The sequence below is a fragment of the Chlamydotis macqueenii genome, chromosome 1 (assembly GCF_036417535.1).
Source record: "Chlamydotis macqueenii isolate bChlMac1 chromosome 1, bChlMac1.mat, whole genome shotgun sequence".
Lineage (NCBI taxonomy): Eukaryota > Metazoa > Chordata > Aves > Otidiformes > Otididae > Chlamydotis > Chlamydotis macqueenii.
The window spans coordinates 186,064,907-186,080,498 of NC_141556.1; the positions used below are offsets into that span (position 1 = coordinate 186,064,907).

Genomic DNA, 15,592 nt, shown 5'->3' on the forward strand with positions numbered 1-15,592 from the left:
TCACACTGACCTCTGAGCCAGCAGTGGTCTTCTCCAGATGTGAAGGGCTGGCTCAGGAAGCTAAGGGAGCAGAAAACTAAAGAAACATGAAGAGCTTTGCAACTAGTTCACACCCAGTTCTGATGTAGGACTAACTAGAAACTACTCTTTTGACTACCCGTGTCAAATTTTGTGAAATGCAATGTAAAACCCACAGCTTCTGCTGTTACAGAAGTAACCAGGAATACCGATTCAGTATCAGAGTTTCACAGAGCTGGATATTTTGGAAACAACTGACAGACCGCATCCTTGGAAAATATATAGGTTTTACACTTCTTTTTCATTTCAAGTCAGTTCACTTGGCAATTTGTCTGTACTACTTGATGACACGTCCCATTGGCTTCAACCAGTTCATTGCTTCTTCTAGCCTAATCTTATAAATGAGATGCCTCACTCCACTTCCAACCCCACAATAAATACAAATCTGATCACTCGCTTGTAGCTGGTACATCCCCCCAGTCATTGTCTTTTCAGATAACACAGTTTTAAAGGACAAAACATCCTGCTTGGATTTGTGCTGGAACTGCACAAATATTACGAAAGCCTCAAAGAACTTCTGTAAAAATAGTTAAAGAGCTCTTAAAACTAGTATGACAGTTACACTGCTACCAACTTTGACAGTTTACAAGTTAAAAATCAATCCTTTAAGAGAAGAAGCTTTAGAGATACCAGAGCAACCACTATAGGGTTAGAAATACACAAGAATGAAGAAAAAAAAAAATCCGTAATTACAGGAAGATTAGTGAAGCCTTCGTATATCACAACAACAAACAGCAATAATTGGGCCTCAATACAGCAAGCACAGATCCCAGTCAGCTTATGAAGATTATGGTCATCATGAGATGCCATCTCCGGATTGTTTTCTTCACAGGTATTTCTGAAATAAACAATTACTTCTTAAGTTATCTGTGTCTTCAAACATTTTAAAACGCAATGCATCCAATTGATTTTGAACCTCACAAGGAAAATATAAGACAGTATACCTGAGTGGACTTATTAGGTGTTTGTTTTCTGCCAAGAGTTATAAAAATTACCCAGCACTGTACTATTTACTTGCAGACTAAAGTTTGGAGAATTCTGTAGCAATAGCAACCGAGGAGGCTTCCCACATCTACCTCTTACTTCCTACCCACATAATTCTTTCCAAGGCACAAACATGCACACCTCTATTCTCCCAAGAGTATACTGGCCTGAAAGGGTAATAAAGAAGCTGCAGGAGTCAGAGCTTAGAAACTCTGTGTGAGAGTACTGGATCTTATATCAAATCCACCTCCCAACAGTACGCTACCTGACACCTGTGTTTTCACTTAAACTACTGAGTCAGTGAGGCTATTATGACAGTAGGTCCACAGTACCTCAAACCAACCTAAATCACCTGTCACATCTCTATTCCCTCCCATCTCTTCTTTTGCTAGCATCAGTTCCTGTGCCAGCAAAGTGAAAGGCAGAAAGCTGATCAACCTGTAAAAGTGAGCTCCAGAAAGAAACTGGGTTGTTGTAAAGTAGCTGGGACTAACAGGCTTTCTGGGATTGCTACAAGCCTTATTTGCTTCACGTATAGTATTTGAGGGGAGTACAGGGAGACAGCAAAAACACTAGTCAGTGCACAGAACAGCATCAAGAATGAGCTGGTAGCAGCATGTTGGCTCATTCGTTAACACTGCACAGCTATGGTACCTCCACTGCAATAAGCCCTTGACATTTGACAGGAACACGGCTTTAAGTCAATCTGTACCTTTTTTAGATGCCCAGAGACTGTACAGATTTGGCCTCGCCAGAACAATATTCCTCTGCTTGCAAAAAAAAAATAATCATGGCAACACAACAGAAAAATGTGAATAAATTCAAGCATCCTCAAGAACCAGATCCACACTATTAGCAAAGCAGCAACAGTAAATACACTGAAACTGTCAGAGTTGACGATGGATATCCAGGCTAAGCCCAGTTTTGTCCTCTGCCTCATCTGGGGTCGGGATGCTGAAGGTACAGAATAAAAATGGATCCTTCAAAGTCCCTAGACTCAAAGATGACACAGACCAAAAGGTGATAGAATTAGTCCCAAAAAACTGTGCCTGGGAAAGAGACATCAGTGGCTAGGGCCTTTGAAGCTTAAAATCAAATAAAGCAGGAGTAGGTGAAAGATAACAGAGTGGCTATGTCTCCTTTTGATAAATAACCTTCAACAAATTTCAGGAGGTTAATCCTATGGCCTAAGCAAAAGAAGTTCAAGGACTTGTGTTCTTTTGACTTGTGATTAGGGATATGACAAGTATGCACAAAAAAAATTTTAATCCCAGTCATTAAAGTGTTTTTATAGAAAGTTACTTAGATTATAACGCACTAACTCCTCACTAGTTGTGGGGGTTTTTTTTCGCTTTCTTTTTTTAAATGAGTGCACATGGAGCTTCACTTTTGATGCTGTATGCATTTTGCTAATTACATGACCATATAGTCTCATTGCACCACACACAAAAGTAACAGAAAGTCATGCAGACGGCCCTAAAAATTATAACATCTCCGGTCATCAAGAATTTTTCCTCAGTTTTAGTCAGGGATGCTGACTAACCCCAACAAAAAGAAATTGGCTGAATTGTTTGATCTGTCATCTTAAATATCAGAAGAGTGAGCCAACATATTGGTGCCTGCTATTGTAATAAAGAATAAGAAACACTTCTGGTCTAGTAAGGTGCAAAACTAAAAAAAAAAAAAAGTCTAAGAAGGATGTCACTAGGCAAAGAATGAAGCTGAAGAACTGCAAACAGAAAAATCAGAAGGTTCAAATTAGGTTTTCTAAAAGCTAGGTTAGCTTAGATCTCAATATAAACAAATAAACGCAGCCATTACCAGGGGTATTACAAATTAAGTGATTACAACTGTTTAATCTTGTCCTGTAAAGCCTCAGTTGTATTGGAATAATCAATGTCATACATTTAGAACAAACCCACTGAGACTTAAGACAGCATGCCTATGATCAACACAGGAAAGCTTTCTCCTAGTATATGGGACAATTTAAAAAGCCTTTTCACATATCTGGAGAATATAATATTGAGAAGGTTGTGAGGAGAAACTGTTCTGGCAGCTATTTGTCCAGACGAAGTCACTGTGTCTTGGCTCCTTATCACTTAGCTCTGCCGGTTCAAGTTAGCTCTGTCCACTGCTAATCACATGTCAGTACCTATAAAAATAGAAGAGTCTCACTAATAAAAGCAAGAACACAAACTCATATTAAGTGAGTAATGCTTCGTTTCTGGCATTTGATTTTGCTATTAACCCTTTGGGCGGCTAAATACTTTTAGAAGTATTAATACCTCAAAATCCTGTATATATACAACTCTACCTCCTTAACAGAGGAAGACAACAAAAAGGTAAGAAAACTCCACCCAAACCTGAAACTAGGAAAAGTAGATTGAACCTGTGCAGGTGAAGGATTCAGAAGCTTTGACTTCTGCTCAACGGCATAGCGAGAAGTTCATGGGGTACTGAGGTCTATCTTAACATAAACCAAAAGTACTTACTCATCTTTTGTTCCCCTTAAAGCTGAATTAACAAAAAGCAAACTATATGGCCTAGCAAACGCAGTAATAAAATATGAGTTAACTACAAATTAAAGGAGTAAGTATTCTGGTCTGCCAGAAGAGTCTGGACCCAGAGGGGATCAATAATAACTCATCAGTATTTATTAGAGGCCAAAGGAAGACTAAAGAATGTATTCAAGCCTGATGAGTTCAAAGGCAGTGACTGTCTCCAGGCAGAAGGTGACTCAAACACCACTGTTTTCAAATTGAACTTGAGAGTGTTCAGCTTTGAGTATTTTAGATTTTCCAGCAGATATCATCTAGATATCAGACCAATGATTTATTACTCCACCACCTTAACCACTTCTTTTCTCACTGGTGGATCTGACAAAATGTGCAGATGTAGATCAATGCCAATAATAGCACTGATGCCTCCTGGTTTCCAAAGTTAAGTACAGGATCTCTATGTAAAACTCCTTATTGCAGCACAGGGACTAAAACAAGTGTATTTAATTGCTGACAGTTGGGAATTACATGTAATTTTTTATTTAGAAAAGAAACATTTTGTGAAGAACTGATAACTTTTATCAAATACAGACAAACTGTCCAATCAGCAGGTCAGTCTGTGCAGCAGTATCTCAAGAGAAGTACAATACATAACTGCAATTATATAGCACTGCTGTGCTCCTTCATTTTCCACTATAAACTTAACTCACACTGTTTCACTTCTAGAGACTTAAGTTAGATAAAGTTTACTTGGAAGGATACTTCCAACATGAACTTTTAATTAAGTACCACGATCAGAAAAGAGTCATAAAGGAGGTGTAGTAGAAAATTTAAGACATTTAACAAAAACTAAGTTGTTTTGAAAAACGCTGACACATTTCCAATCTTTTGCAGTCCTTTAAATGAATCTAAATTTCATTTTAGCCTATCTCCATGGGTATACAACTTCTATATACTTCTGCATTTCATCTGTTTCTTGCCACCAAAAGAAATATGCTTCTTAGATTTTAACCGTTTTCAAAAAGCTTTAACCACATTAACATTGTTGGAGCTATCTGCCAAACAGTTAGGCTCAGCCTCAAAAGGAAGTCAGTCAGCACAGTGGAAGATAACCCTAGAGGATATATTCCTCCATAACAGCAAATACCCTATTCCAAAATAATTACTCCCCTTCAGGAAGAAATGAGAGCTAAGCTACCTTAGCTGGTCTGGTATAACTAATTTCAGTAAAGCTTAGGCAGTCAAGTCCCTTCTCTCCCCCACAGCAGCAGATATTTAATTCCCCTAGTCTCGGGCATGCTATAATGTAAGCAAGTATGGATGACAGATCAGTTCACGCTAGGCACCAACATACCTAACCTTTCCCTGTTTAGAGCTCTGATGGATTCAGGCCAGTGACTGGGAAAGCAGCAACAAAGCCAGTAACCAATACAGGGAGATGAGACAAGGACAAAATGAATGAGAAGCAGCAGGAAGAGTCTCACTGGATGAGAAGGGGAAAAAAGAAACCCACCACGCCCCCTCCTTACCCTGAAAAGCAACTGCTAAACAGAAGGATGGGCAATTTTTAGTTACTTTCTAACATTTACTAATGTTAGCCACAAGTGTTGAAGTTATCATACTCTTTACATACAATATTTTCTGTGAGAAAGATTCACTGTCACCCAGTTAAACAAAAAATAAGATAAAGATTAGTTTACACCGTGAATGTCATCTTAAAGACACTGCTGCTGCTAAGCCTGACCTGCATAAAATTGTCTCCACCCAAACAATAGCAGTAGAGCTGTGAATTGTGATAAAATATAAAACGTGCTTTCAAAGGACTAAAATTCCAGCCCTATTGATTACAGAAGTGAATTTAAGTGATAAAATCAACAGAAACATGGAAAACACCCTCAGGTGAAGTCAAAGTAATCTGACACATATTTAGGTTTTCACTCTAGCCAATCCTAATCCGATTTCAATCTCAGCCTAATTTCAGAACAACTCCCTCCTCCTCCTTTTCCTATCACAGAAACTTAAACACAAAATTTGGGATTTCCTCCCTTTTCAATCGCCATTAGAATTGAAGACGTCCCCGGTACTGACACACAGATTGAGAAGACCTTCGGAATACCTCCAGGGAATAAGCTTCTAATCACCCAGCGTCTCTCAAATTCGGGGGAATAAATTACTGCCCCATGAGCCTTAGTAAGCTCCACACACTCCTTCCCGATTTAGATGGAGACGCCCAGCAGACGATTACTTATGTGCCTAGCAGGATTTAAAAAAAAAAAAAAAAAAAGAAAATAAAAGAAAAAGATTGATTTAAGGCAGTACAGGGAGCAAAATCACCGTAAAAAGGCGGAACAGAGCGTGGGAGCGGCTCCGGCCACCAGCACCGGCCTCCGTGCGCGGCAGCGGCAGAGCGGGGCAGGGGAGGCCGGGCAGGGCAGCCCCTGGCCCCGGCGGAAGGGCTATCACCGCCCAGAGGCGCCGGCACAAAAGGCAGCCGGCACCATTGTCCGCCCCATCCGAGCCCCGATCCCGCCGAGCACGGGGGAAGGAGCGCGGGGAGGGGGGCAGGGGAAAGGGGCGCTGCGGACGGAGGGGACGCGGGGCGGGGAGGTGGGGGGGTGATGCTGTATCCCGCTGCCTGCCGGCCCTGCCCGCGCACCGCCGCCGGGCCCGCCAGGCCCTCCCGCACGCCGGCACGCCGGGGAGGCAGCGGTGGGGCCCGCACGCCGGGGCCGCGCTCGGCCCGGCCGCGCCAACCCTTCCCCCCGCCGCTGCCGCCTCCTCCGCCCCCCGCCGGCCGCGCCCGCATGACGGAGAAGAAAAAACCCCCGCGGGCGTTTTCCCCGCCGCCAGCCCCAGGCGGCCGCTCCCCCGCCTCCTTCCCGCCGCCCGCCGGCGGCGCCGCAAGCGCGGCCAGGCCCCGGCCCCAGCCCCGGCCCCTCCTCTCTCGGCCGCCGGAGGCGGAGGCCGGGCCCGGCTGGGGCCCCGCCGGCCCCGCACCTACCTCCACGTCGCGGCCCTTGTTCTTGAAGCTCTTGATGCGGTGGTTCTCCAGGCCGGCGGCGGCAGCGGCGGCGTTCTCGGCCATGGCGGCGGCGGCTGCTCCCGGCGGCGGCTTCCAGCTCCTGCGAGGCGGCTCCGGCGGCGGCGGCTCCCGGCGGCTCGCGCGAGGGGAGGGCGGGGGGGGGAGGAGAGGGGGGCGGGGGGAAGCGGGACGCTCCGTGACGAGCGCCAGGCGGGGGGAGGGAGCGCGCGCGCCGTTGCTGAGTGACGGGAAGAGCACGTGACGCGGCGCGCCGGTTCCGCCAATCGTAACGACAGGAGGGAGGCGGGGGCGGGGCCGGCGGCTGCGCGCTCCACCCGTCTGCCGCCCCCGCGCTGCGTTCTGGGGGTTGTAGTCCCGGCGGGTGGCGGCCTCGCACGTGGAGCGGGCGGGAGCGCGCCCTGCAGGGCGGGCGGGGACGCGCCCCTCGGCGCGGGGTGTGCGCGGGCCCGGCTGACGGGTTTTCAGCTCAACGCTGAACGTTGCCGGGCCGCGGGAAAGGCGGAGGGCGGCAGGCAGGGCCTGGCGGTGGTGCGCACAACGTTCCTCCGTGGCATCGTGCTGCTGAGGAGGCCCAGGGCCCCGCCTGCCCCGTCGGAAACAGCCCTGACAGGGGGGCTGCGGTGGACTCAGGGCCGGCCGGGTTTCCGAGCAAGTCCCTGAGCCCCCGCGCCCTTGTTAGGTGCGGTTTTGTCCCCTAAAGTGCACCCTGTGGTGACCTCCCTGGCATGGCTCACCCGCAAACCCAGCCTTGGGCGGCTCTGCCAGGCTGGGGTGTGCCAGCGGTCCGCTCTGCACCTCCTGCTCCCAGGAACTGCACGCACCTCGCTGTAGGTGGCCTGGGGAATGCTGCGCAGCGAGCATCTGGCAAATCCAGATGTTTTGGGAAGCCTTGAGTCTCCTTCAGCTCCCACGCCGTGCAAGCGAGCCCTACCTGGAAAGCACATCCAGCCCTTTGCGAGCGCGCCCTTCATCACCACGCGTGCACTCAGCAGCTGCGGGCGTCCTCAGGGTGTCACACCTAACGCCGAGCACAAACAGCCTCTGCCAGTCCAACTAATTGTCCCCAAATTGTCACAATTACTGCAACCCCTTCCCAAGCCGTTAGTGTAGCCGTGGCGGTAGTTGTGTACGCTGCAAACAGACCCAGGACGTTCGGGGCGACAGCAGCCTGGGCACAGCAGGTTGGGTTGAATACAGCGCCGCAAAGCTGCACCTCGTATTCCCAGGCTAGAAAAGAGGATGTGTGGGGGTGATGTACGGTAATTGTAGATGGTGGTGAGCAGTGATCTAACGCCTTCCATAAAGCAGAGCATTATTTCTTTAGGAGAAAAGTATCCGAGAAAACCAAAACCCCAAAATAACAAAAACATGTAACATTCATATCTAGCTCATCTTATACCACATCAGGTTCTGCAACAGACCTTTAAAGCTATATATAAGCTTTTCACAGACCTCTTTCAGAATCTCTCCCTCTAATTGACAGCTCAGCTTTTTAATTGCCTTCCCCCAGCCCCTCTTTGTATCATTCAAATGACTGTAACTTGTATCTCACAGTTCTGGCAAAATAAGGCTTGCAGCCTGATGGAGATGAATAAAAATCTGGAAGACTAATGCTCTTCTTCACTGCTGTTCAGCTGCATGCCAAATGTTCCTATCTGAGAGATCAGTGTAGCATCTCCATCCCTCTCGTACCCAGGTAGTTTTGGCTCCCGATGCTCATTCCTCAGGGCCTTTTCCCAATGGCTTTGTCTGGGTGTGCTGCACCATTATTGCCAGCAATGGAAGAGAAGAAGGAGCCAGGAGCAGGCAACGCCCAAATGGTGTGACCAATGTGACGGTCTGTCAAGATTGCTAATGTCCAAGGTGGCTTGACACTTGCTCTTTTGAAGGGGAATTGGATCCAGCTGTCCACATGTCTTCAAGAGAGCTTCTAAAGCAGATTCAATAGCTGAGAAGTTTATTTTGCCCATGAAGAAAAGTGGCCATAGTTGCCATCTGTGGCTTACTGAGGCCCAGCAGGACACCAGAGCAATGCCGATCCCATCCCTGCGAGGCGTTGCAGTTATCCTCTGGAGGAGTTGCTCATCATTACCACAAACAAAAGAGCTTTTTTTCAGCTCCATCCAGCACAATCTGTGAAGTAAAATGGAAAACTTGCAAATAAAAAATGGAGTGTCTCCAGCCTGGGACAACTCAATTTACCAATCCATAAATCTATACCCATTCCACTAGACAGGATTTATAGATACAATGGTGACAATATCTTTTATTTCCCATCTTTTTCCTCTCCATGATAGAAGCCTTCCAGAGTTTCTATAATGCATTTCATTAGTCTTAGTAGACACTCAGGAATTGAATGCCTCTTAGACAGAGCTACATGGAAGTTTGATTAGTTTTACTGCCTGAATAAAGCTTCTTGGTGGAACTCTTGACTAGATAATTAAATTTGCATGTACTCAGAAAACATTTTGATGTATTTAAGCAAATACTACGTTTTGCCATACTAATTAATAGACACTACTAAAATATAAGGAATGAGTACTTTCCTACTTTGAAAACTGAACAAGCCATGTGGTTCAGGTGGTCATTCTTCCTCACCATATGAACTTCATATCAACGTGTTATTGTCACCAAGACTTCCAAGATATAGGGTTGCCCAGAGAGGTGGTGGATGCCCCATCCCTGGAAACATTCAAGGCCAGGTTGGACGGGGCTCTGAGCAACCTGACCTGGTTGGAGATGTCCCTGCTCCTTGCAGGGGGGTTGGACTAGATGGCCTTTAAAGGTCCCTTCCAACCCAAACTATTCTATGATTCTATATGTCAGGGCCATGAGCAGACTAATAGAATTTCCTGGCCACAGGCAGCCTCCCCACAGTCCGTTTCAGCCCCCTAGGGCTGTCAGTCCCTGCCTCAATGATGCTGCAGTGGTGCTGCTCTCCGGCTCCACCACAGCCCTGGCCCTGATGCACAGGCTGATGTCCTGGCTGGGCTGAAATGGAGCTCCTGGGTGACAGGAAGGGGTAAAAGGGAATAAAAGAGGCTGGTTAGGGCCAGTGAGGTCTGTGGGTGCCTTTAGTGGCCTGACAACATAAACATCATAGCTTAAAGAGCTCTGGGGAGGAAAGATCTTTCGTAATTCAAAGATGTGTGACAATAACAGCTCTTTGAGTGACCCATTACTGAACAGAGTTGATCTGTGCTTGTTTCTGGGATGACCTGTTGGCTTGAGCAACACAAAATTAACCCAGCAGGTGATATTGCCATATTTTGGGAAGTGTGCGTGATCAGCTCAGGAACTCACCTGCAGCTCCAGAGTCAGAGGCCCCTGACCTCGTGGTAGCCAGTCACTTGCTCTTTTGCTGTCAGTGATTTTGTCTATATCCACCAGACAATACAGCAGCAAGAAAACCAGCATGTAAAATAAATGTAATGAACCTGAGTCATGCTCTTGCTGGCAGTCCCTCGAAGAGGGATCAGGGAGATTTAGGTGCAGTGCTTTAAGGAGCTACCTGTTGTCAGTCCCACCCTGCCAGTGGATGTTGGAAGGCGAGGTAGGAGAGGCAAATAAAACATGCGTCAGCTCCTCAGTCTCTCTGTTCGTGCCCATGAGCAGCCTGTAGGGTGAAGGAGGTGTGGATGCCACCCCAGCAGAGGAGTGAGGCAGCTGGAGAGGTTGTATAGTCGTAAACCACGGCCACTGATTTGGCTGCAGACCAACCACCAAGAACAGTCTAAAATCTTGCAACTTGTAGTCACAGAAAGGTACAAGGGCTGTTACTTAAGCCCTTAAGTTGCTGTAAACCATTAATGAGTCTCGCGTCTTGCTTGCCCATCTCAAAATGGGACACCTAAACATCTCTAACCTGGGTTGCACGATAGCTGTAACTGTGTATTACCATTGGCATGGCAGGGCAAGAGAAAGCTCTTCGCTAAAAATTTGCTGCTGTTCGTGTGCTCTCTAACTTGCAGCAGACGTTAACTGTCGTGCCTTGCTTTCTCATGCCTGTTAGAGGCAGCGTGACTGGTGCAGGTTCAGACACGTGCACAGCTGGGGTCCAGACGCGTCATCTGCAGCTGTCCCCCCATATGTACAGCTCTCCAGCAACCGGCTGAGCAGCGTCTCATCAAGTGTTGCTCTCTGACAAAAAGGAATGAGTAATGCATAAGGTAAACCAAGGCAAAGTGCCCTCCAAACAATGCCTCTGACACTCATTTTGCCTTAAGACACATGTATCATTTTGGTGAGACTATTAACGCACGTTTACAGTTCTCTCCGTCACTGAAGTAAAGATTTGTCTTCATAGGAAAAAAGTTATGTTCTCACCTCATGGTAACTAAGGCTTAGTAATGAATATGAGGTAAATCCTGCTAAAGACTCCAGCTTTGTCAAAGGCTGCCGTCAAATACTGTGGATGCTAAGAGGTGACACGCACTCAAGGAGGGACAACATAGGTCCACCAAAGAGAAGCCTGTGGAAAGTTGTTGTGTACAAAGATCCACACCTGGGTCAGGAACCCTCTAATTTGAAAATAGTTGAAAGCTGGGGAAGTGTTGGGGACAGTATCACATATTTTCCTGTTCTTACGCTTTTCTTAAGACATCCATTTACTAGTAGACTGTTGGACATGCAGTATTGACTAAGAGTCTTCTGGTTTAACCCAGAACAGTCCTTATATTTACATTAGAAATTTAGTGCCCAGTGAGCCATATCACGGTGAATTTGGCACCCAAATACTCTCAGTGTACAGTGTGGTCCTCCAGTTTCAAAGCATTAGGTTATGGCTGTCACCATGCTGTCTTGTTGCTGCTTTGCCCCTCTTGTGGCAGGGTCCTGGTTCTCCAGTCACCCACTCTGCTGGGTGAAGTTGCTTCTGGAGGCAACACAAAGAGCTGGTGAAGGAGCTGGCTTTGGAAGAACCAGCAAACAGCCCAGGGTCAGGATTTATAAAATGCCTCATTATCTGCAGACTAGGAACAGAAGCATTGAGGGAGCAGCTGGCTAGCGTTTCGAGAATCTGGGGGATGTTGTTAGTGAAGGAGGAACTGTAAAACCTCTGGTTATTCATAGGCCCTCTGTGTTCAGTCTGAGTGAAGTTGCTGTCTCAGCATCTTTGTCCACACTTTGACCGAGAGGAGAATTAAGGGAAGCTCCTCCTGGGACCGAGCATCACTCTCCTCCTGCATTATTCTCACAAGAAACCCCAAAGTACACACTGGTTCCTCATATTCTGCTGTTTCTGACTGTCAGGCGAGTTCACACAAGAAGGTGACCTGGGGTTGAGGGTGACAGCAAGGCGGACATGGGGTAGGGGCTTCATGGACAAGGGCCTGCTGCCACGGTACCTAAGCAAGAAGAGCTTGTTAGGGTGATGATAGCTGAGGTCAGTTAAAAGCCTAATCACCAGACAAGACTATAATGATGAGGCAGGTCTCAGATCACGTCAGGGTCCAGACCAGTGAGTTATATGGCCCAGTACCGCAATAGCTGCAGTGTAGCTTAGGCAGAGACCAAGGGCAAGAGCCCTGCTTAAAAGCGGTTCCCGAGATAAGGGAAGCAAGCCCCCACCGAGGCTCCTCACAGCTTGTTCTCAAACAGTTCTTTGATTCAAGGCCAGGCAGCTGCACTGTCAAAGCTGGCCCTGGGCCCAGGCAGCCCAAGTCCCAGGAGGAGGGGGACGTGCTCGGGGCCCGGGCACCCACCTGGAGCTGGAGACATGCCTTTCTCCTGATGTCTGAGCTCCAGGCTGCTGCAGAACCAGAGAGGTCACGGAGACTTTACACCAGGGCCTGGACAGCTTTCCCAAATTTAAGGCAGATGATGATCAGAAGCCAGAATGCCATCCTGCCCAGAGCTTTGATCCAAGCAAAGCTCCTGAGATTGCAGAGCTATAGGTCCACCGGTCCTCCTACGCTTTGGCCTTGGGATGCAGGTGCTCAGGAGGCTGGGCTGTGCCACAAACAGCAAAACATGATGGGCTTGCTGGTTTTTCTGGTAGGAGCAGCTCCAGGTGGTCTGTTTTATGGCCCAAAGCCTGCGGCACAGACAGCCCAGAGATGCACCAGTTGAAGACCAAACCCAGACCCAAAAAGGGCCAGGAAAGCCCTGACACAGACTGCACTGTGCCTGAAGGAGACAGCAAAGGGATGCAGTTTACAGGAAAGGTCCCTGAGGACTTGGGAGTTACTGTCCGCAGGACGGCTCTCTTAATTTATATTTCCAAGTGGATAATTTAATTTGCATAACTGGGATTTTTCTTTCTTCTCTTCATTACGGATACACAGAATATGGTAGTAGACACAGCGAGAGGAAACCACATCTGGGAGGGAGTTAACAGCAGAAGTAGTCTGCAACCAGGGGAGTCATGTCATCCTGCTTGGAAAACTGCAGGGGTAATAAAGATCTCCTTTAAACGTGCTAGCCACAGGGTATGGGGTACCACGCTTCTCACCCTCTGGAGCAGGAGAGGTTTACTTCTGTGTCATAGCAAAGAGGAGGGGAGAGTCAATGCTCCTGGGTGATACCCTTAGTGCTGCAAGCCCACATGTTACATCTCCGGGGGCACGGTGCACGTAGCCCTGTGCCAGCTGTATGATCACAGGTGGCTTCTCACATATCTGTTTTGGTCAAGGAACCAGGTCCATCAGCCAAGGCAGTGCCAGGCTGTGCTGTTGCCACTGGGGGAACATCTTGGGGCATCCTCTAGGCAAAAGGAGTCCTCGAAGCCCTCATGCAAGCTGTGGAGACTGCAGGGAGGTAGAGAGTGTCACAGTGGGCAAGGGAAAGCCTGTCTTTGGAGCCCTGGGATGCAGGGTCAGCCCCCCAAAACCCCCTGTACTCCATCCTGCAAGAGTCATGGGCCCAGTTGGAGGTTGCTTCTCTCCATCTATGAGGAGATGGCCACTGGGCCCATGGGGACAACTGTCATTAGCCACAGGGCCTATTTCAGCCTCTGAGCTCTAGCATGAGGAGGATCCATGTGCTACGAACCATCTGGCCTCGCCTTGAAGACTGTGTGTGAGCTTGGGGCAATCCTCTGTGGTCAGACCTCATCAGCATTGCTTGCAGCAGGGTGATGGTACTGCACGTTTCCATGTGGTCACAGTGTGTGCGTGTGGTGGACAACAAGGAGCTGAGTGTGCCGGCCAGGCCTGGTGTTGGTGGGGTTCAGCAGCAGTGGACGGGCAGCTCTGCTGTCACAACCCACTCCTGCCAGCTGGCAGGGCACGTGTCCACAGGCTGTCCTCCCCGGAGGTATTGAAGCTCCTGCAAATCAGTCCACATGCCTGGCTCGGGGCTATGGTTGGGCTATGAAACACAGGAGAGACCTGGTTGGCTCTAGTTGGTCTCCAAAAGGCAATCCAGACAGGACAACCTCATTTTAGTGAACACTTACAATGTCTCTGGAGCACTGGTAGTCTGCCAGCCCAGGCCTTATCTCACACTCCCTTGTGCTGACAGCCCCAAGCAATGGCAGTTTTGATGCACATCAGACAATTCTTTGTATTTCAGCAGCACAAGGGAAGAAGATGGCTTTTCTCCTGTAGACTCTGATTTGGTGGCACTGGAGGATCACCTCTGAAGAGCCAAACTGCAGGTTTGGAGCTCTGTGGTTGCAGTGACCTTCATCACCTCCAAAGCATAATGCGAAGCCAGGCTGAAAGCCCCACGTATTGCCAGCTTCCTAAACATCATGGTGCTGTGACACTGCTATTTTGAACAGGTATGGAGTGATATACATTAACTGACACATGTTAATGTCCATGGAGGCAAGGAGAAATGGTGGTTTGATCTACCATAGCCAGATGTCTAGCTAGCACAGATGTCAATAGCCAACATGTATTGGGTTTGCCTGGCAAGGTTTTGATAGCAGGCAGGGCTACAGGGGTGGCTTCTGTGAGAAGCTGCTACAAACTTCCCCCATGTCCAACAGAGCCAATGCCAGCTGGCTCCAAGACGGATCTGCAGCTGGCCAAGGCCAAGCCCATCAGTGGCAGTGTAGTGCCTCTGGGACAACATAGTTAAGAAGCAGAAAAAACTGCTGGCCAAGAGCAGCCAGAAGAGAGGAGTGAGAAAAATGTAGAGAGAAACAACTCTGCAGACACCAAGGTCAGTGAAGAAGGAGGGGGAGGAGGTGCTCCAGGCACCAGAGCAGAGATTCCCCTGCAGCCCGCAGTGCAGCCCATGGTGGAGCTAGGCTGTCCCCCTGCAGCCCATGGAGGCCCACAGAAGAGCAGAGATCCACCTGCAGCCCGTGAAGGACCCACATCGGGGCAGGTGGATGCCTGAAGGAGGCTGTGGCCCTGTGGAGAGAGAGGAGCTCACACTGGAGCAGATTTGCTGGCAAGACCTGTGACCCCTTGGGAGACCCAGGGTGGAGCAGTCTGTTCCTGAGGGACTGCATCCCATGGAAGGGACCCACGCTGGAGCAGTTCATGAAGAACTGCAGCCCATGGGAAGGACTCACATTGGAGAAGTTTGTGGAGGACTTTCTCCTGTGGGAGGGACACCACACTGGAGCAGGGGAAGAGCATGAGGAGTGGTTCCCCCAAGGAGGAAGGAGTGGCAGAGACAATGTGTGATGAACTGACCACAACCCCCATTCCCCATCCCCCTGTGCCACTTGGGCAGAGGAGGTAGAGAAAATCAGGAGTGAATTTAAGCCAAGGAAGAAGGGAGAGGTGGGGGGAAGGTGTTTGAGGATTTGGTTTTATTTCTCATTATCCTACTCTGATTTGATTTGCAATAAATTAAATTAATTTCCCTGAGTCGAGTCTGATGGTAAACGGTGAGTGATCTCCCTGTCCTTATCTCAACCCATGAGCCTTTTATCGTGTTTTTCTTCTCCTGTCCTACTGAGGAGGGGGAGCGATAGCGTGGCTTGGTGAACACCTGGTGTCCAGCCAGGGTCAACCCACCACACCATTGCAAAGCACGATGACTTGTTTCAGATTTTGGCACATGTTAGCAGTACACTTCTCCTCCTAAA

General features: G+C 48.4%; 1 protein-coding gene across 2 annotated transcripts in view; it reads right to left on the reverse strand.

Annotated features, from left to right (window-relative positions):
• Nucleotides 1-6,732, reverse strand: part of KPNA3 (karyopherin subunit alpha 3) — a 54,503-nt gene extending 47,771 nt beyond the window's left edge. Inside the window, exon 1 of one of the 2 annotated variants that reach the window (XM_086771873.1) lies at nt 6,562-6,731. In XM_086771873.1, the coding sequence (XP_086627999.1) occupies nt 6,562-6,645 (84 nt within the window). In that variant the 5' untranslated portion in view covers nt 6,646-6,731. Of the gene's footprint in view, nt 1-6,561 lie in introns of both variants that reach the window. The other variant, XM_086771875.1, reaches the window with a different exon arrangement.
• Nucleotides 6,733-15,592: the final 8,860 nt, after the last annotated feature.